The following is a 21,379-nucleotide window of genomic DNA, read 5'->3' on the forward strand; positions in this document are numbered from 1 at the left end:
GATAGGAAGTTTAAGTCTTCAGAATTGGAATGAGAATTTGTAAGAAAGAAAAGGTTCGAGGCCACCACAATATTTCTTCCCTCTGGAGTGGTGTTTGAGGGGACTTATGTTCCTCTTCTTCCACTCCAGGTAGAATGAAATAAGTTTGAAAATTCCCTATTAAATGAAGCATTTGATTCTCCCTTAGTTTTCAGGAATAAATTTCAACTGAGTCCTAAAGTGCACAGGCTTAGTTGTTCAATCTGAAAGCTAAGGATGAGGTAGTTTTGTGTATAAAACAATAAATTGCCCCTGAGACAAGTTTATGTTTTGAGGTAAATGCGCAACATCAGTCTGATCCTCCTTTAAGTACTTTATGAGCGTAATAGTCTTGGATCTGCCACTTTGAGAACAGTACTGCTGCAGACAGTGATGGAGAGTGATTTGGCAGGAGGTCAGATAGGGAAAGTAGATTTATCTACAGGAGATTTCCAAGCATCTTTGTCTATAGGATTAGGAGTCCAAGTTAAAATGCCTGAACAAAATTATATTTATGATATTTTATATGAATGTGGAGCTGCTTTGCATATTAATTAGGGACCAAAGCTGCTTTCAAACAGTGCAGTATGGTGTTTAAGGTACTAAATAGCTTTCTCTTTGTTTCTTTATTTTCTGGTTGTCAAGGAGATCAGGATTATCATGTATGGTACATTTTCTCAAATTAGCTAATCCAAATCATGTTGTTAATGTACGTCTGCCCCAAAGATTAAGACAATAGGGAAGGAATTAATTTTTTTTCTATCAGTGTAATTTGCAAGCTGCTGGGTCATTATTTTTGTAGCCTTTCTCTGACCATTTTATTTTCCATTGCTGAAATCAGAAAAGGTGTGAAATAAGGTGCTCCAAAGTCTTTATGCATCACTATCCGCTTTTTTTACCATCACATTCTTTCTGGTAATTGTTGCTCTAGACTTTATCATGTCAAGAGCTGCATGCTTGAGTTTATTACAGCTCTCAGAAATTCTGAGTTGCTCAGATATAAAGGGTTAGAGACATGGCATGAGAATTGTGACTAGAAAGAGAGCAGGACTGTGAGGACTCTACTGCACCACCCTTGACAAGCCATGGCAGGGCTACTCCAGGAGTGGGAAAGATTGCTGAGGCTGCTCATTTCTCTAGATTTCCTCATGATGACAAATATCCAGTCACAAAGGTAGAATGAAAAAGAAAATACACTTCTACTAGTTTAGCAGTAGAAAGTTTCAGGTAATCAAAACCATCGTTAAGGACAGAAATGGATTATAACAGATAGTAAGACCCAGCGCTGTTTTCTATTAACCATTGGAACATGCCACAGAGATGATTTTTATAAGGCTTTCAAATCCTTTAGTCCAGGATAAATAGTTTGTGAGTAATGTATGGACTAGATAGCCTTGAACACTCTAGAAAATAAAACTGTGGAAAAGCCAAAAGCTCGAGTTGATGGGGTCTTCATAACTGTGCTGGGTCAAGATAAAAAGCCCTTAATCCAAGTAAACAGACCCCCAGACACCTTGGTGGGTGGCAGTGGGAGGTGATGGGGCCCTCATCCTCACCTTCCCACTACCTGCTTTACAAGGGGACATAAAGAAAAACCCTCCCATGTTCTTCCACCTCCCCACCTTCCCTGCAGTGATAAGGGACTCCTTGCCATATAAAGTAACGATATTTCCTGTTGTCTTAACCATCAGTTACAGGAAGTTTTGTTATGTTTTTGGATCCCAGGATTCATCACATAAAAGCTGTCCTCTTTTAACTGCCTGCAATTCTTCACATTTTCTCCAGTTTTCTAGCCTTGTGAATAGTGTTGTCTCGGGGAGCAAAAGGAAGCAGGACATATTAGAGGGAAAGGAGACAGAAAAAGGTCCTTGGGGAGTTCCTTATGCTCAGCTAAGTTAAAGCTTCACATTCAAATGATGCTCAGGTCGTGGAGATGTGGTTCAGTGTGCCCTAAGGAGCTCTCTGCCAAGCACCATGCCGTGTCTGAAGCAATTTTCCCCACTACCTTTACCGACTCAAGTGTCCCAGAGCTGGTGATAGAGATGATCATTTGTTAGGTCAGGTACCCTGCCCTTGTTTCTCCACTTGCTGGATATGCATGAGACTGTGCATGTCTGTCTCTCCCACAAGAAAGGAGAGACTGCCCTCAGTTGAATGCCCTCACATATTACTCCTGCAAAAACGGCCCAGCTTTGCATCAAGTTCTGGATTCCTTCCAAATTAGGAATTATGTAGGAAGAAAGAATATCAGCAGGAATCATTTGACTGTATGAACTGTAATATGTTACAACATAAGTTAAAGTCTGAACTCTTTCTCTTGGAGTTCATTCCTCCCTCAGGCTCTTGAATTTGCTCCCCTAGATTTAATTTACCCTTTGAGGTTGACTGTCCTCAGCTTGGTGATCTCCTGTCTGATGGATACTTCTCATTTGCTGGCACTCTTTCATCTATGCTGTAATTACCAGCTCCTTAAAATATACAGGTTTCTTTTTCTATTTCTACACAGGAGAGAAGAGAACACAAATAAAGAGCTCAGACATGGGAAGAAATTATGAGCTTGTCAAACCATGCCAAATTGTATTGAATTAGGTGACAAAGGATCTGAATCATGCTACTTGTTCTGAATAAGTAAATGCTCTCCCTTCCTTCCAGTCTCACAACACTCTCAAAGCAGTGGCTCTTCCTGTGAAATGCCAAAAAGCCCCAAAGCACTTCTCAAGTAATGTGAGCTGATTTGTGTGAGCATTTACCATCACCTGAACACAGGCTTGTTTGCTTAACATTTTATGCACTTCGTGTCAATATTTACTCAGCCTTCCTAACAAGAGAATTGATAGTGTTCAATTTGCGAGCCCAATGCTGTGTGTTAGCCATGACATTGATGTTGTCTTCTCTTGTTTTAGACCTCGGAGAGAAGCAAGTTTTTTTCCATCTTCTATTTATCCATTAATGCTGGAAGTTTGATCTCTACGTTTGTAACTCCTGTATTAAGAGGTCAGTGTTGATTTAGAATAAAACAATAAATTAGCTGCCCTCTAACTATTCTGCTGTGCATAGTTAGGCTCTTATGACAACTGAATGGCAGAAATTATATTATCTCTGGAGTGGTCAGTGTATTGCATTTATGCCCTGTTAATCCTGCCATAGCAGTGTAACAGATTTATAATACAGGCAGACAAGTCACAGAAATTATATTCCTGGTTGTATTTCAAAGCCAGCCTGAACTGCAGAATTAAAACTTGAAAGGTGGAAGGACCTATATGGTCATCAAATCCTCATTGCCACTGAAGGACTATCTCACGTCTTGCCTGCACACAAACTGTGGGTGGGAAATGATCTCTGCTGTCCCGTGCAGCTGTCAGGGCTGAAAAACTTAGCAGGGCTGGTTTGGAAGTCCTACCTTCTCCCTCCCAGAGGGTGCTGCTGACTTCTGGAGGGCTCTGTCCTGGCACCCAGGCGTGTCTGCTTGCAGGATTGCAGCCCTGAGCAACCAGCCTTGAAGACAAAGCACGGGCCTATGCCCCATTTAAGACCTACTTTATATTCTGACCATCTTGCACAAGCCTTTTTAGTCCCCAAGTCTTGCTGCACTTTCTTCATTGTGTCACAGCGCCTTAGAGCCAGGGGGTTGGCACACTCCAAATAAAGGCACAGAGGCAGAGCTGCAGGTCGTAAGTGATGGGGACAGAACAGGGAAAAGGTAGACTTCACGTTTAATAGGGTTTGTTTTTTTTTTTTTTCATTCTGCCCCATGGCTTCCAAGAAGCTTGCTTTGTTGCAGTTGTTATTTTAACAGGCCGTTCATATCACAGTGGCTGTGAACAATTGTGCTTGTCTCATGTTTACACCATGCATAGGAGCAAAGACAAATGGTGTATCTTACTCATTCTCTCTCTCGCGTCCCCAGGTCAGCATTCAGTTGGGAAGGGCTTTTGCTCGGTATAATCAATGGGCAGATGAAAATCCAGTTCCTCTTTGAACATCAAAACCTGTGCCATTATAGCCCAGCTATAAACTAGTTGCAGCATGGAGCTGAGGTGGAGAGGATAGGGGAAGAGTAAAATTTTTGCTAAGTCTGAAAGCTTTTCTTGGAAGGGCAGGAAATGCTGTTTGTAGGCGTTTGGCAGAAATGTGAAATATATACTTCTAGCTGGAGAAGTCCAGCTCATTTAGCATGTGAGAAGTTTAGTGTGCCCATAACGTCTCTCCAAGCTTTATTGGATTTCAGCGAATTGGCTGAAAATAGGTAAATAAATGTTCTGCGTGCACACAGCTGTGCAGCTGACTGTGGCTGCCCAGCTACAACAAACAGGAGCAACTGGTCTCCTGTTAACTGTGTTGGCTTATTTTAGCCATTTTATTATTACTTCTTGTAGGAATGCAGTAATTTGTAGCCATTGGTGTAGAAACACAGATCCCGCTGCTGGTTTGGTGGTTGCAACTGGAGCTGTAAATTCACAGGGTGTGAGAACGGAACTGGTCCGAGAGCAGCAGGGTTTCAGTGAACCTTAGCTCAGATTGCTCAAACCCGTGCTACAGCACACCTGGCTTCCTGATGGGTTGCTGCAAGACCTGAGATTTGGAGCAGGCTGCCCCTAGTGAGATTGGAAAGGTGGCAGGAAAGGGAACTGGAGTTCCAAGACTAATCCTGTACTCCCACTTACACAGTTACGGGTATTGGCTTCCACTCTGTCCACTGCAGGTCGCTATGAAATCAGATTCAGGTTTTTCACTCAACAACTCATGCAGCTGGCACAAGTAATGTGGAAACACAGTACTGGTTCTTCGGATCTAGGCAAATACAGAGTGGCTTCAGGTTATTTTAAATGTTGCTTTTTTCCCCAAGTGCAGTTCCTAGTACTTCTTTATACCTATTTATCTGCCCCCTCTCTTCTACCATTTGCATCAATATCCAATTATCAGCTGCTTTTGCTGCCAGACTTTAACCCTGCTTAAAAATTGTCTTCATCAAGGGAGGACTACTGTTTCAAGGAGATTCAATTCACAGTGTCAAGCACCAGCAAAGAAGATTTAAAACCAGGGGAAGTAACTGATTTAGGGAAACAAATCAAAAGTCCCAGTACCATAAGTCTGACTGTAATGAGGTGCTTTTATTTCTGACTTCTTTTTCAGGGGATGTGAAATGTTTTGGAGAGGATTGTTATGCACTGGCTTTTGGTGTCCCAGCAGCACTGATGGTGTTGGCGCTTGGTGAGTGGAAACCATAATGCTTGTAATAGAAGTTACCATTCTGAGTCCATGGATAGATGAGAAAATGCACAAATTCACTAATTCTGCAAGGGGAAATGCAAGGTTTCAAGGTCACCCAACAATTCCACAGCTCATAACAGCAAGAAAAATCAGTAGTTCACTGACAGTGGGCAGACCATGGCTTTACTGCAATACTTTATCATGATACTGTTAAGGGGATGGTCTGGTGGATGTTTCACAATACAGTTGCTTCACTCTAATTCAAAGGGAGGCACCAAAATTATTCCCCTCATGGCTTGCAGCTTTGCCTATGAGCAGGCTTGGCCTTTGAACTGCAATCTGAGCAGTCCTCAGAGTCCCCCAGCTTATAGAAGAGAAGCTTAACATGCTGCTTCTAACCTTTCCACAGGCTCTTTGCAGCTCTGGACCACCTTTAATGTCTCAGACTTTTGCTGCTGAATCAGTGTGCCACAGGAATTGCAGAAGGAGCTGAACGAGATGTTACTTTGTTCTGAGCTGTCTCACTTTGCTTGGCTGAAGTAATTCCCACTATTACAGTGACAACTTATTATTATGTTACGATAAAAAGTCCTTATTGTCCAAGTGTTAGGAGGCAGCCACAATCCCCCTGCTTCCTAAAGCTTGCATCTTAGCCCCATTAATGTACTTGTCAAAATTTCTTCTTCAACCCTTATAAAATACACAGCAATCTCGACATTCTTACTGTTACTGCTTGATAGCCATTACAGAGGACACCCCATTGGCTTTAGTTTCACATCTGCAAGATGCTGGAGAGCAGTCCCCTTATTACGCTGCATTTGTGAGGTTTTGGCACAGCATGGGGTGACTTCTCATTCATGTTGTTAGCTTCACCGAGAGACCAAGCAATTGTGTGATTTCACCACAGCATCTGTGATTTGAAAAGCTCATCCCTCAGAGAACGTGAATGTTGCTGTCTCCACTCAGATTTCTGTCAGGGAGAGGAGTCAGTAAACGGAAGAAATGTCATCAGGCCACAGCTAATGTTACAGAAGTTATTTTCAAAAAGTGCATGGTCACAGGCCTGAGAAACTTCAGTTTTTCCTCTGTGACCTGTTCCTATCAGTTTAAGGCAGCACAGGCTCCTCTGTGCACCACTGTGTGATGAATGTTTCTAGCAGAGTAGTAGTTGCCCGGGAGAAAACGAACGTGTAAATATTGCAGTTTCCATGAGGGTATCAATCGAAATGTGTTTTTAGCTAGTGTCCTGCTGCCAGATTCCATGGCCTGCCCAGCAAAGCAGCTCTGTGTTCTTCTGGAACATCCTAAAATGCTCTGGAAAGTGATATATTTGAATACGTTAGCAGCATGCAGAACTGGATGAAATACTGTTTTGGCCCTGACTGGCCCTCTCCCCATGATGATGGAAATCAAGGATAGATAAAGAGGCAGAATGAAATTCCTACAGAGCAAGATTTTCTGTGCTGCTTCTGTTTCTGAATGATGGGGTAGATTGATACTATTTAATTCCAAATGCCAAACCTAATTCAGGAACCTCAGCTCCCAACAGTAGGCAGTGGCATTGCCAGAAGGTATTTTGGCAAACCTAATGAATCACCTTGTAGAGGCACCAACAGCTTCACAGGGAGATGCTAAAAAATTAGGTAGTGGAGCTACCCCTCTGGGTGACTTTGCACAAGTGCAAAGTGCAGCTCATCTAAACTGACCTCAGAGGTCTGCAAGTCAAACCTGGGTGCTAAAGGTCTTCATAGTCAGAAAAGGTGAGCTCCCTGCAGAGTCCCAGGCCTCCCGTGTTGCAGCAGAGGTACCTGCTGTTGTCCATGGGCTGTGGACTGACCAGACAATTGGGTTAGTTTAAAAAGTTGAGGTTGGTTTACAATATGGATTACCCGCTTAGCTTATACTGTGCTTCTCCCTACTAGTGTCTTTGGAATTGTAATGTGCTCAGAGGCTCTCACAGAGCAGGATAAATGATACATAATCAGGTAGCTCCATCTCTGACAGGATTTTGAAGTCTCGGTGTGATATTCTTTGTGCTTTGAGGAAGGAAACCAAGACAAAACAGCATCTTAAATTGTATAACCCTTTGTGGAAACCATAAATAGAGGTAGTTTCTGTTAACACCTGTATGTGATGCAGTGAACTTCGTGGCAGTTGCTGTTGAAATGTGTGTGAGGTGCAAGGACACAGAGCCCATGTTGTATCTGGATTAATCCTCACACTCTTAAGGGCTGATTTCCAACATCAGGTGCAGCCATTCAGTGTGGATTGTATTTTAAGTTTAGTCTACACAAGGCACACATATGGAGTGAATTTTCGAAGTTTTATTCCCGGCATGAATCAGATGTGGAGGTGCCTATGAGAAGATGATAGTGACTTCCTAGGGATCGCTGCCTCTTGTGGGATGTTGCATTTTCTTCCATCGGAAGGCATTAAAGGATTCCTGTATATTTATTCAGTTAAAAGTGCAACCCTGTAAGCCCCAAGGGCAGAGTGTTTCTGTTAAATATGGGGGTGGGGGATCCTTCCCAGAAGCCAGTGCAGGATTGAGCTTCAGCCATGTGAATTCCCATTTGGATTATAATATTTTTTCAGTTGTGTTCATTGCTGGAAGTGGACTGTACAGAAAAACACCACCACAAGGGAACGTCTTACTGGAAGTGTGCAAATGCATCGGTGTAAGTGTGTGCCATTCTCTTTTTCATGCATGACTCTGAGGTTGCAGGACAGGAAAGCGCAAAAGTGAAGGGGAGGTGACTTTTGGAGTTCTGTATGCTGCTTCTGGATATCTCGCTGCTGAGCTGTAAGGAATAAGAAACACATTTACGTCCTAGTTCATTCTTTCAGCACTTGAATTGTTTCTCCTTAGCTCCATAAACTGTTCAGTTGACCTCAGTAGAACCACTTTTGGCAGATACTGGTGGAGATTGAGCTGAAAGGAAAATTCAGAAACTTACAGAGTATCAGATATCTGACTGCATTTTTTTCAGCTAAATAATTTTACTGAAGTCTATCAGTTCAGCAGAGAGTAATAGCACACATTCATATTGTGCACATTCAGCATGTTCATGTAAATGCAAGAGACACCTGCTGAAGTTGCATTACAGCTTTATGAATTGTTTTTCATAGTGTGTGAGCTGAATACAGTATGTGAAAAAATACTCTCTTATTATTAGGTGGATAATGATGTTTCTATTTCAGGAAGCTGTTGCTAACAGCAGATGTTTTCTTTTTATCTAGGTCAACCCTAGTGCCAGATTTACCTTGGGGAAACAGGCGAGATCTTAAAGACAGGATTTCTAAGTGAGGTCTGCCACTCTTTTTACCAGGGTGGCTGTGTTCAGTGTGTCCACTGACTGGAGCACACAGCATAAACAGGCTAGGAGTTGGACTTTGATGATCCTTGTGGGTCCTTTCTAACTCAGGATATTCTGTGATTCATTTCCACATCATACCTTTAATCAACCAGTGTCACAGAAACTTCCCTGCAGAGAATTCGTCATAAACCATCCAATCTGAGGTTTTGGAAATATTCAGCAAAACCCCCTGCAATTTTCTGGCACTGCTTACATTTGGGGATGAGGAAAGCAGCCTTGAATTGGGAATGTGACAAGGGCAGGTACGGCACAAGTGAGTTACTCACCTGTTTTTCTCCCTAGTTTGCTATTAAAAACCGGCTGAAAAACCGTTCCCGTGAGATTCCAAAGAGGGATCACTGGCTGGACTGGGCGTCAGAAAAATACTCGGTAAGCAATGGTCTACCTGGCAGGTTTGGAGGGGGAAGGGGGCAGATGGGCAGACAGACAGGGGAGACAGTACTCTGGGCACAAATTTTCCTGTCTCTTCCCACATCTGTACTCTCCTGACCCTCGATGGACGGTTTAGGTGTTGCACTGAATTGTAGAAGAGCAAACATGTCCAGTATCATGAGTAAGTGCCATGAAGAACTGCCGTGCAGGAAGAAATAGGAGTTCTCATGCTTAATGGCTTGAATCACCTGTTGGCTTTACACCCCCACCTTACCTTTTTGCCTGTTCCCTTTTTAGAAACAGCTGATTGGGGAGGTTAAAATGGTGACACGTGTTCTCTTCCTCTTCATACCACTGCCAATGTTCTGGGCCCTGTTTGATCAGCAGGTACGGTACAGCGTGTACGGGTCTGCCCTCCAGGCTGGGTTTGCACCTCTGTCCTTCCAGGGTAACACCAAAGCATCCTGGGGACACCGAGGGCCAGGCTCCTACAGGGGCTTCCACCATCACTGCTGGCCATCCCTTCACAGTCCTGCCAGGTGTCTGGCACAGGAGGGTGAGAAGGGAGAATGTGCCCTGCCTACTGACAGGTGTTACAGGGGAGGGAAAGAACAGATGGGAAATAAGACCCCCAGTGCTGTCATCTTCTCTGTCCCCATGTTTTTTAGTCCCATAGGACATTTTGAAGGCTTCACAGCTGTCTCTTTTCTCCTTAGGGATCCAGGTGGACTTTGCAAGCCACAAAAATGAATGCTGATTTTGTAAGTACTAAATGTCACCAGGGCTGGTAAGACTAGTAGTAACATCACTTCTCTTGCTTTTTAACCGGAGCCTTGCAGTACTAAGAGCGTCTGCTTGGTGAATCTGGGTGAGTTTCACTTTTGGTGATTCGAAGCGAGAGGCTCTGTGCAGCCGTGTTCGGTTCCTCACAGCTCTTCTGTGCAAGGAGCGAGGGCTGGGGACCCATCAGCAGGTCAGGAGTGCTGACCTTCGGGCAGCCAGGCACTCTGTGGCCTAGAGCAGGTGGCATTTTCAGCCTGCTGCCCCCACTGAAGGCAGAGAAGCCACACAGCCCTTTTAAGGTGTAACTAGAGCTGGTGTATGAAGTCGTGTATTTCTGCTCTGGCTTACTTGGTGATACATTAATGAAGCCTCTCAAAACCAGGAAGAGTCTTGTGTACAGGCTAGGGATGTGATGAGGATTAATTAGGTAGTTCTTCAGAGGTGTGAATGGCAAAAGGTGCAGACTGCAGTCTCAGGTAAATGTAGATCAGCTGTCTGCCCAAAGATGCCACCATACAGGGCTAGTTTTCAGACATATATGTTTTAACAGGCAATCTAGATCTTACCTGTGGATGCCCACGTCAGAATCCAGGATTGTAAACGACCATTTTCCAGTTTAAAATTGACTTAAAGCCCCAAATTTGGGACCTTCTAGGTCACTCTTGTTAAAAATTGGGCTCTGAACATGTGATATTCAATACACTTAATTAGTTCAAATGAGGCATGAAAAAGACTACACCTTGGATAATATTTATCCACCTCAGAAAGACAAAACCATGTAAGTCCATGCAGTCTTCATGATGTATATCTAAAACCTTTTATTTCTGCTGTTTTGCTCACATGCACTTAGTGATCCATCGGCAGGAGAGCTAAGAATCACCAGATGTCACTCTTAAACTCTCCTGGCTGGAGAAGGACAAATTCAGGGCTTTTCTTTCTCACACCAACTTGGATAGTTTTTTGGCTTTTGTTTCAGTCTCATCCACTCTTCCCTCATGAGTTGTCCCAACTCAAGAAGGTGAGAATTAACTTCAACACTGGGAGGATCCCACCCTTAGGCTTGTTGGAGTTTGTGTTTGTAATACTCTATGACTTTCTGTTCTGCAGACAGAGGCTCAGCTAGGAAGTCTGCAGTCAAACAGGGAATGATTTAGTGTCAGATGAAATACTCGCAGGTTTGTTTCCTAATGGCACATTTCTATAGTGGGCACAAAGTAGCAAGAGGGGGTATCTGCCTGATATTTTTAATTGACTCCATTGCTGTGACCAGCAGTTTCCACTCTCCCAGGAGGCAGCTGCAGGCAGAGACTGGCAGCCATTCTAGGCTCAGCTCAGGACAAGCCTGGTAGACGGGAGACAAACCCCCACAGCACTTCCTTGGGAAGATATTATTTCCTTTCTGATTTCTTTCCTCCCCTTCCCTTGCCTCCCCTTCTCTTCATCTTAATTTCAAATGAAGAGCATTTTGTGGAGTTCAAACACCAGTCCCTCCCTGGAGACAGGTCATCTATATAGTGATGCAAGGTGTGAGGCACCTTTTATAGCCTCGAGGACTCTTGGCTCAAACCAAGAAGTCCTGGTTGACCAAAGCCTGTTAGGTGCAGATGGAAGGAGGAAAGAGGTGTTTGTGCAGGCCAGGGATGGTCTTTCGTTATCCTTTTGGGGGCTTGGGAGAAATGCCTACGGAGCTCACAGGGTCCTGAATCTTGGGAGCACTCACTTGTAGGATTTAGGCTTTTCCCATTATAGAAGCAGGAAGGAAAGAAGCTCTAAGCCCAGATCCCAGCTTGGACACTAACACACCCATCCTTCTCCACTCGCCTAGTTCATGGCTCAGCCAGTCTGAAAGATGAGCCTCAGTACCTGTCATGGGTTGTATGATGGATGCCAAATATCAAGGATTGAGTGTATCTTCCTTCTGCAAAATGATCTTAATAAACACTGTGTCCTTAGATGACAAGTGTCAAGAGCACAGTATCAGCTGCTAAAGGCAACATAAAGCATTTGAGGAAGCATCTTGGCTGCTAAGGCCTCTACGGGACTGGTTGCTTATTTGCCATTTGCACTGATATATTATAGTGTTTATGAATCATTTGCAATATCTTTTTTTTCAGGGAATATATGTCCTTCAGCCTGACCAAATGCAGGTAAAAGATATTACAGGGTAGGAAATAAACCCTTAGAATGTATTTTCTTTTTCTCTCTCATTTTTATTTTTCTCATGGGACCAGTGGCCTTTCTCTGCTCCTTTTGAAGGCAGTAGCAGTGCTCCTGCTGGTTGCTGTGGTGCAGACTTTGCCTTAGTGTTCTCTAGCTGATTTTAGGCTTCATCTTGGCATTCAGAAGCCCCCAAAGATGTCCTAACACAGAGGTTGAATCCTGCAGAATAGTGCAGAGGTATAGGGAAACCTCTGCCACCATAATAGTTCTTGAACTAGTGCTGACTTGTGGAGGATACAAGCTGTGTTTCCTTCTAACAGGCCCCTGTGGTGGGATGAGCATTGTTCCTGAAATATGTTGCTTCCTCCCCTTCTGCAAGGCAGATGAAAATGTGAAAGCTCCAAGATGGTGCTGTGTTGTCACAGTTGATTACAATTCTTACGCTGAACAGCTCTGGAGAAATTTAAAGCTGTTCTGTTCCCCGAAATCTTCCTTCGGAACTGAAACAACATTTCTCTCTGCTTGTTCTCCATCACTCTCTATTTTCTTGCGCTGCCACTGCTGGCAGGCAGACAAGCTGTGCTCTTCCCAGGAGAAGTTTTGTTCCTGGGGGATTACCAAGACGTGTGGAAGTGCGAGAAATTGCCAATCTTACAGAATAGTGCCTGTTCCTTTGGGATTTCGCTGGAGTCCCAAGATGTTTCCATTGTTGCTGATTTGTTGTAAGGTCCCACCACAGCACTGAAGGTCACCTGTCTCTATTGTCTGTGGGGTTTGTACTCTTTAAAAACATTGTGCTTCAGTTCTCTCTCCAGGGAAACTGGGCCAATGATGCTTGCTTACCTCTTAGAGGGGAGGATATGAACAAAATGTATTCATGCCTGTGAAAACTAAATAGCAGAAGCTGTTAAGTGCAAACTATGATTATATTTTAAAAGGAGGTTTTTAAGTGTTTGTCCATGTCCTTTCTGTAATGGAATTATTTCTGGAGGACATTGCTTTATGGGTTTAATTACTGAAAGTTGCTTTCTAGTCACTAAACTCCCATTCTTTTGTATTGCAGTTCTTAAATCCACTTCTTATTCTTGTCTTCATCCCAATTTTTGACCTTGGGCTCTACCCTCTGATAGACATGTGCAAATTTAATTTCACGTAAGTACTTGGGGACAATGCAGGTGCCTCAGTGCTTTTTCTTTTGCAGCAAGTGTGCAGAATAGCTTTTAAGGAGGAAGAACACAAATTTCCATTCACCCTTCCCAGTACTTGGTTCTACTTCAACCCCAAGAGGCAGCATCACCCTCTTCCATAGATCCTGGAAATTCCAGAGGGGAAAGCTCTGTGATGTTGGATTCTGCTCTGTACAGATTTTCCCCAAAAGCAGATATGAGTAGTCTCATGTTGAATTTGTTCAACATGTTCGTCACCTTGTTTCCTATATCATGCCTGAATAATTCCCTCCCTGAAAGGTTCCTGTGGAGCCAAATTCCTGGTCCCCATGTGGGCTGCATGTGGTGTTGTGAAAGCAGATTCCATACTAAAATCTGAATCAGTGAGTGCATAAAAGAGATTTTGATATGACACAAGCACTTTATCCCTAGTCTGTGTTACCAACAAAGGCAATGTAGTAGGAGCAGACCTCCAGGTTGTTTCTGAGACCCACTTTGTGCATTTTAGGTGATATTGCTTCTGTGTATCTCTATTCTGCCTCTGTGGACTGATGCCCTGTAGCACTGGGAGTATGTTTATGCACATTCATGGAGTGCCTTTGCCAGTGCGGTTTCAGCTGAAAGGAACCGATTTTCCATGCTCCAGCACCACAATGTGGGAAGGGATGAAGAGTGGGGAGATTGGCTTAAAAAGTGTGTTCCTAATCCAAACTAAAATGCTGGACAGGCAAATCCACATAAAATGGGGATGGAAGGAGCCTCAGGAAGGAACCTCAGGAAGCCTATTCCTTCACCCTGCTGATTCCTTCCCATCATGCTGAATTACTTGCACCTCAAGACGTATCCAAGACAATGTCTAGCCCAGCAGTGGTGCCTTTTGGAGGATGCAGCTCAAAGACTGTGCATCTCCCTGCTGCCTCAGTGTGAGCCCATGGTCTGGACTGTGCCCTGACTTGGCAGGAAACTTTCTGTCCTGGCAACCAATTCACAGAGTAGTTCACCCAGCAGCACAAACTCAAGCACCGATCAGGACTGAATACCAGGACTAAAGACCATTACAAAGAGTGGAGACCACAGAATTTACTAGAGATTTGTTTCAAATCTCTACAGTTCAATACTTAGTTTGGACATGCTGTTCTGGACCTCTTTTATTCTGCTTTTTATCAGATTGTCTCATGTAACTCTGGGAGAGTTGCACTAGTTTTGCCTTGAGTTTAGAAGCAAGCTCTTTATTTTCTAGAAATGTAAATGTATTGGCATGAGAAATAACCCAGAATGATGCCCCAGATGGTCAGAAACATTGATGACACAAACTACACATTTTTCTGCTCCTCATTCCCACTGCTAAGTAGCATGCTACTTTTGCCTTTCCCAAAAGGGACTTGAAGATACATCATTTCTAGTGCTCCTTCCAATATCACAGATTAGCATAATGCCATGAGCTATTCCCACTAGAAGAGCTGGGAAAAAGATAGTATGAAACTTGCAAGGAAGGAGATTTTTTTCATGGCGTATCAGTTTTAATTGGCCTCAGTGCTGGCCTCATACAGAATAATAAGATAGTTTTAAGTTAAATGATTGGCAATTTAAACAGCCTGTCATCCCCAGTGCCACCTGTTGGACAGTTTATTACATGGTTTTGGCACATCTTGGGCTCTGAGGAATGGTGTTCTGTAGTTTAAATTACTTTTTTTTCCTTAATGTACCTCTTTCATTTGCTCCATAGACCAATTAGGAAAATGGCAACAGGTATGATCCTTGCAGGGCTGGCGTTTGGACTTGCAGCTGTTATAGAAATCAAAATAAATGTAAGTAAAGCAGAAAGGATTCCTGAGAAACACTTTCTTTCCCTGGCGTGTTTTTATTGATATCCGTTAGGTAATCCTTTTAACCATTGTGTTCCTTGATCATAATTTGTAATGTTTTCTTTACAATTGAGCATACCAATCCAGTTGCTAATGATAATTCTTACCTTGTCTACTTTTCCCTCTCTTTTTCTCTGTCTCTGTGTCTTTCTTTCTAGTCTTGCAGTTTTGCTGTGCTGGTCATCTGTATTGGTCTATATTCTAGATTTCCGTCGTCAAAGTGCTTGACAGACATCTAGTTAATGCTAGTGATTAATTCCCAAAAGGTAGTCTGTTCTCTCTCCTATTTCTTGCTGTACCTTGCCTATATTTTTCTGTTTGGGGTCTTTTGTGTGTGTGTGGTGGTTTTGGTTTTGAATTTAATTTCTTTGCTACTTTAGGGTGGGGATGTGTATTTTTACAAGCCAGATTGTTTCTCCAGCGAGGCAGGTGAATGCAGTCAGAGGCATTAGGGACTGCTGGGCATCCCCAGACAGGATGGCAGCAAATCTCTTGTAAATTCCATGTTAGCTCCTGCAGATTTGCTGTTTGTTTCTGGCCCAAGACCAGCATTGTGCAGACTCTGGTTGACCTTTGTCTCATGGAAGTTACTATAGGATTAATTTTTAAAGCTTTCATGTATGCTTAAAATGTTCTGTTAGAGTGGCTGGCGCACAGCCAGATTAACATCTGCTGGTTCCTCAGGTGAATCTGCTAACGAGTCTCCCACTGAAATGAGACTGTGGGTTTAGGTCTTTTTTCTGATCTTTTTATGTGAACAAAGAAATGCTGTCATTGCCACCAACAGCAGCTCTGGCTGTGGGTGACTCCTCTGGACAGAGGCAAGGTGAGTTAGAGGCTCTCTCCTGCCTGTGCGTGAAAATTTTATCCTGAAGGCTAAAATTTTACCCTATAAGCTCTAGAGGATAAGATGTCCCACCTTCACTTGGATGTGGGTTGCAGAAGCAAAAAGCCACAGTAACTGAATTTGCTGTAACATTAACAGACCGGTTGGTCTGGAGCAGCATATGGATACAGGGAAATCAGCTCTCTCTGTCTTCTATGGTGGTGTGTGTCCCCACCGAGTTAGGTTCAAAATGCACTGCCTGCAATACCAAAATTATCAGATAAGATAGAGAAAAAATGAATAGCTCTGCCGTATTGCTGGCAGCTACTTGAAAATAAAGTGAGAAGAAAACGGGAGTTTAAAAAAAAAATTAGCTCTGCAGGTAGTACAAGGCTGACACTGATTGATGTACTCTTTCTAGGAAATGATTCCTGACAGAAAGAGATACCTCTGTGCTGGAGGCATCATCTTCCCTTTCTCAGAAAACAGGGAATAAGATCTATACAGTCGGCATTTAGATAGCATGGTATCAAGTAATGCAAGAGCACCAATTACAGGCATGGAGCTGGACTGGGATTTTCAAAAATGCTTAGCTTCTGGTCTGATTCTTTTCCCAGTCACTGACTGCAGTGGGAAATAATTATTCTGGTCACTGCTTTTGAAAGCTCAGCACAATTTTTTCTGTTCTGATATGGCAGTTGGTTAAATCCAGGCACTAGGGAGCTGTATAATGAAAGCTGTGACATTATTCTACCTGCTCAGTAGGTGTGTAGACTGTATGCTTAGGGGTGTAAGGAGAATTTTTGGGAGGAGTGATGGGTTAGCCATTGAGCTACTATGAGGAAACCTCCCTAAATAAGATTTATGTTCACTTTTCTCTGAGTGCAACTTCTGATGAGGAAGGGATGGAAAAGTGTCATTACAGAGAGGAAGACTATTATGGCTAAAAATGAAGAGATATTAAAGTGCTAATAAAGCATACAGATGGCACTTAAAGCCTTTTACTTTAATTAGGAAACAGATATGCCTCGACTTGTCCCAGAAGAAAGTTTAATTCGGGTCCTGAATTTGGCAAAGAACCCTGTTCAAGTGACAATCCAGGACAAGGACCTATTTCAGCAACCTGTGGAGGCTTTTCAGGTAAACATATATTTGGGGTTGGAAGGCCTGACTTGCATCCCGCTGAAGAAAGGATGGGCTTCTTTTTTAGGAATTTTCTAATAAAGCCAATGGATACAAAAGCTTGTCCTCCTCCATTGCCTTATAAGTGTGTGGGAATAGCTTTACAAATGGAACATATTATCTCTGTTATATGAGACAGAAATTGAACATTTGGATGTATATTTCTGTGGCAAAGGGAACACCTTACATTCACCTGTAATTAGTAACAAAGGATAACAGGGTTACAGACTCCTTTGAAGAGAGGACAGTGTTGCACTTAGCAGGAAAAGACAGATCCTTTCTCATCTGAAGAAAGTGTAACCGAGTTTGTTCTCTTCCACAGAACCCAGCTGAGTACTCAAAATTAATATTGAATGGAGAACAACAGAGTCTTCGCTTCACCCTGCAGCATCAAGGATTGACTCTTGCTTTTAACTACACCGTGAAGGAAAAATCAGTATACAGCTTAATTGTTTTTGAGGCAGAAGGAAGCCTATCAAGCCGCTTAGTGAGTGTGGGAGTGAAGTGTAAATACTGTATTAATTCATTGGCTGTGATGCTGCAATGGGGTTATAGGCTCATTAATTCATTTGCTCAGTTGCAATGTCTGTCTGGTTGCTCTCAGATGCTCTAAACCTGACTTCTTAGCTAGCAGCACTGGATCTGTACACACTTCTGCTGGTTGATTAATAGAGGCGTTGTGGCATCTGAGAGTTTCTGGGAACACTTTAATCCACTGAATGTTGCAGTGGGAGAGCAGAGTCATGCCTGCTAGGCAGCAGAGCTTGAGAAAGCTGGGGAAGCAGAGAGCCAGAGATTTCCCCCCAAAGATGGTTTTATAAAGCAAAGATATTAAAGAGGCTCTAGGGCTGGCCCTGGAATAAAAGCATCAGAGGAATGATTCCTGGTTTAGTTATTGCAAGTGTTTAGTGAAAATACACAGAAGGCCCATTTGTTTTGCTGAACAGAATAAATGATTAAGCTCATTTCAGGCTCTGCAGCAGAGCCGTCTGCATTTGAACTTTTGTGTATTGCTGCAACAATCAGAGAAGAGCATATTGGGACGTATAGGGCAGATTCTGATGTCTTTTACGTGTAGCTGTATCCTAAGAAGCTCCCTTGAAATGAATGGTGTTATTGCACACTGTGGCAGGTGTGTAAATGCCATCAGAATCTCTCCTCATGCTAAAATATCCGTTCTCTTTGCAGTTCCTCAGCCTCCTACATTTCAGGGTTGCCACATGAAACGTTCAATATTGTATAGTAGAAATCACGTAACTGTTTTTAAAAATGAGTTTTAAGAATTTATTTTGTCATAACATTGAGGTTTTTTGCTGCCTTTATGGTTTGGAGCCTACAGCTCATTATCACACAATGTTGTTAAGTTTCCCTGTGACCTTGATGACTGAGTGCTGTTGCCTTAAGAAATGGATACTTGTACAGTGATTTTCAAACAGTCCTTAAGAAGCAAAAGCCTGTGACAGGCTGAAGCAAAGCAATCTCTGAGCTTCAATACATCCACGCTGCCCTAGCTATGCAGCCTGTGCTTAAATTAGTGCCCACCCTGGCATGGGGAGGCTCCCATGTGCTGGGAAACAGCAGTGCTGTTGGGGATGCTATTGACCTGTCATTCACAGCTGTAGATCAGGGAGATGTGGAAGACAGCATGGTAAATGATAGTCATTTTTCCAGTATTGCAACACGAGGAAGGCAATGCCAGCATCACTCCTGTGTTGCTGGCATTGCCCTGGAGTAACCTCCCACGCTGCTGGGCTTGGCCCACTCACTCAGGTGGGATTGCTTTCCTGGAAGGATCCAATCTGAAATTGGTTTCTTCTCCTTTGTGGGCTGTTGAGTAGGCAGGAAATGAATTTGAGAGCTCTGGGGATCATCAATGAAAGCGAGTAATAATTTGGCTTGCCTGTCTGCAATGAATTAGAGTGTTCATCCCCATGTGTCTCCCACAGAAAAAAAAAAAAAGATGTTGCTGTTTATTATTTATTACTCTGACATTTATTATTCACTGTGGTTATTTATTATTTAGGGCATATGTTATTTGTGGGTAGCATATCACACTAAGTACACTAGATGTTTTATAGGTATACTGAAATTCTGGATCCTTGGTCTCAGAAGCTCAGGGTTTAGCATCAGGACAAAAGTGTGGAGAAAGGGCCAGAAAATTTTTAGAGAAAGCCAGTTTCTGAAGGTAGAATCAGTCTCTTTTGGCTTGCCAGAGTTCCATCTGTGGGCAGCACAAATTGAAATTGCCCTGCCAGATTAAATGGACACGGCACAACTTTGGATTTCTACCAACTAACAGCCTTGCTTTGTATTCTTTTTGTGTGACATACAACCTGCAGGGCAGGGCTGTGTCTTTACTGTGTTTTTTCAGCATTGTACAACCAAACAGGCTTTCTTTGAAGGAATGTTGTCCATGTTAACTATTAAGCTGCTGCTCTAGCTGTGATCTCCAGGAGAGGCATGCTCATTCCCCAGTGTGCCCATCCAGGTGGCCACTTCAGGGATTTGTCTGCAGAGGCTGTGAACACAAGCAAGGTCGGTGCATTGTGGTCTCTCCTTCTCTCTGCTGGCACCATACAGCAGTTTAATCTCTTGAGTATTTAGGGTCAGGGAAAATATGAGTGGTACATGATGATCAGTATAGTAACCTAGCAGTTCTTTTTGTCTTTAGACTTCTGTGAAGTCTATGAATATGACAAGAAGGAGGGTCTGAGAGCTGGACAAGTTGCAGGTTTTGTAGGAGTAAGGCACTCAAGTTTACTTGTAACTAATGACTGAAAGATGGTAATGTGGATTATGCTCTCTTGCTGTCTCCAGATCCAGACAAATACTTTTTTGGAGGGTGTTACATGCCTCAGTGGAAGGGTGACTGGCTGAAACTCTGCAGCCTTGGTTACAGAGGAGATGAGATGAGAAGAAAAGCCATGATCTCATCTTGGTGGAGATGAAACTTTGCCACTGGCTTCATTGTATATCAGGACTTCCCATCTGTGGCCTGATGTAAAGCTTATGTGAGAGTCCAGTCGCTTTCCACAGGCTTTGCAGCACATGTGTAACTCCACAGCACTAAGTGCTTTCTGCCCCACATTGTTGAAAGGAAGCATTAATAAATATGTTTGATGGTTTTTTTTCTTCCCCTCTCTAGATTACAGACTTGGAAGCAAAGCCAGAAAATGGTTTGGCAGCTGTTAGGTAGGAATGGATTTTTTTGAGGATTTGGAGGTGGTCGGGAGAGGGAAAGTGCTTTTGTCTAATACAGGCTGTCTGTAACATGACCCAGATGTTCTTGGGTTGGAATCGAGTCCACACTTCTCATGCAAGACTCGGCTGTCATCTGTGGAAGCTTGACAGAGTGTCACCTCCCACACATGCCATGCAGAGCTGAGCATCATTGCTGCTTCCTGCCTAGGATAGTCTGGGCTGAGATGGCAACATAGAAGATCTCCTCCCCTGGAAAAGTGCCAAATTCATCTCACTTTGTCCCAGCTCTTTGGGAAAGAAAGGGAAGAAGCTGTTTAGATAGGAGTTGTTGCCATGTCCTCTGCAAACTGGCCAACCCATGATGTTCTCATTCAGCCTTATGCCCAAATGCCTACTAAATTGGATACAACAGTTTTACATCCTTGTAAGCAGTTCAGCTGGGCACTGGGCTCCACTCAAGCAGCTAGTCTATTTTCCTAATTTGAACAAGTCCATGTAGTCCATGAATGTTCCTGTGCTGGCTTATGCCAGTTATTAACATGCAGAAGAAGCAAATTTGAAAAAAAAAAAAAAGAAAAAAAAATCCAGCTGGAGGATTTGGGCAAGCTGAAATTAAAGAAAAAAAACAAAAAGAGAACCAAAGCAAAACCCCTCCCCCAAAAAAACTTACCACAAAAGCAAAACTACAAAACAACCAGATAAAACAAACCTAAAAAACAATGTCCAACGCCTTTATCTGAAAGCGTGTGTTGACAAAGCAGGAGAGCAGTATCTCTTCCTAGCCCTGTGCTTGTGAAGACTTCTACTGACTAAACACCATTTGATTAATACCTGCAGTCAGGAATGTTTTACATTTTCTTGTGGACATTTTTGACAAAATCCCCAGACTTTGCCTTTAGCAACTTGTAAAGAGGAGGGAGAAACTATTTTTCCACTGAAAAGTTTTTTTTCATTAAGCACATGACTGTCTTCAGGGATTACACCCCCATTTGAGGAACTGAAAACTGAAATATTTTAAAACATAGATCAAATGAAAAGCATTTGGTTTTTGCCAACAATTTTTGAGTTGTCAGAAGGAAACTGTCTTTTATGTATTAAAAAAAAAATCCCTTCCACAGGAGATAAGGAGAGTAAAATTACACAACAGGGAAACTTATATTGAAAAACTGGGCAATGAATTTGGCAAATATTTTGGTAACTTGCAGAAGAGAATTGTCA

General features: G+C 42.9%; 1 protein-coding gene across 5 annotated transcripts in view; it reads left to right on the plus strand.

Moving 5' to 3' along the window:
• Nucleotides 1–21,379, plus strand: part of SLC15A2 (solute carrier family 15 member 2) — a 51,239-nt gene that overhangs the window by 22,573 nt on the left and 7,287 nt on the right. For all 5 annotated transcript variants that reach the window (XM_050339421.1, XM_050339422.1, XM_050339419.1 and 2 more), the window contains 12 exons: nt 2,922–3,012; nt 5,152–5,229; nt 7,825–7,907; nt 8,889–8,975; nt 9,276–9,365; nt 9,695–9,739; nt 11,876–11,908; nt 12,985–13,073; nt 14,814–14,895; nt 16,793–16,918; nt 17,283–17,447; nt 20,106–20,152. In XM_050339421.1, the coding sequence (XP_050195378.1) occupies nt 2,922–3,012; nt 5,152–5,229; nt 7,825–7,907; nt 8,889–8,975; nt 9,276–9,365; nt 9,695–9,739; nt 11,876–11,908; nt 12,985–13,073; nt 14,814–14,895; nt 16,793–16,918; nt 17,283–17,447; nt 20,106–20,152 (1,016 nt within the window). The remainder of the gene's footprint in view (nt 1–2,921; nt 3,013–5,151; nt 5,230–7,824; nt 7,908–8,888; nt 8,976–9,275; nt 9,366–9,694; nt 9,740–11,875; nt 11,909–12,984; nt 13,074–14,813; nt 14,896–16,792; nt 16,919–17,282; nt 17,448–20,105; nt 20,153–21,379) is intronic.

This window comes from Myiozetetes cayanensis, unplaced genomic scaffold (genome assembly GCF_022539395.1).
Source record: "Myiozetetes cayanensis isolate MyiCay16 unplaced genomic scaffold, myiCay2020 scf9, whole genome shotgun sequence".
Taxonomy (NCBI): domain Eukaryota; kingdom Metazoa; phylum Chordata; class Aves; order Passeriformes; family Tyrannidae; genus Myiozetetes; species Myiozetetes cayanensis.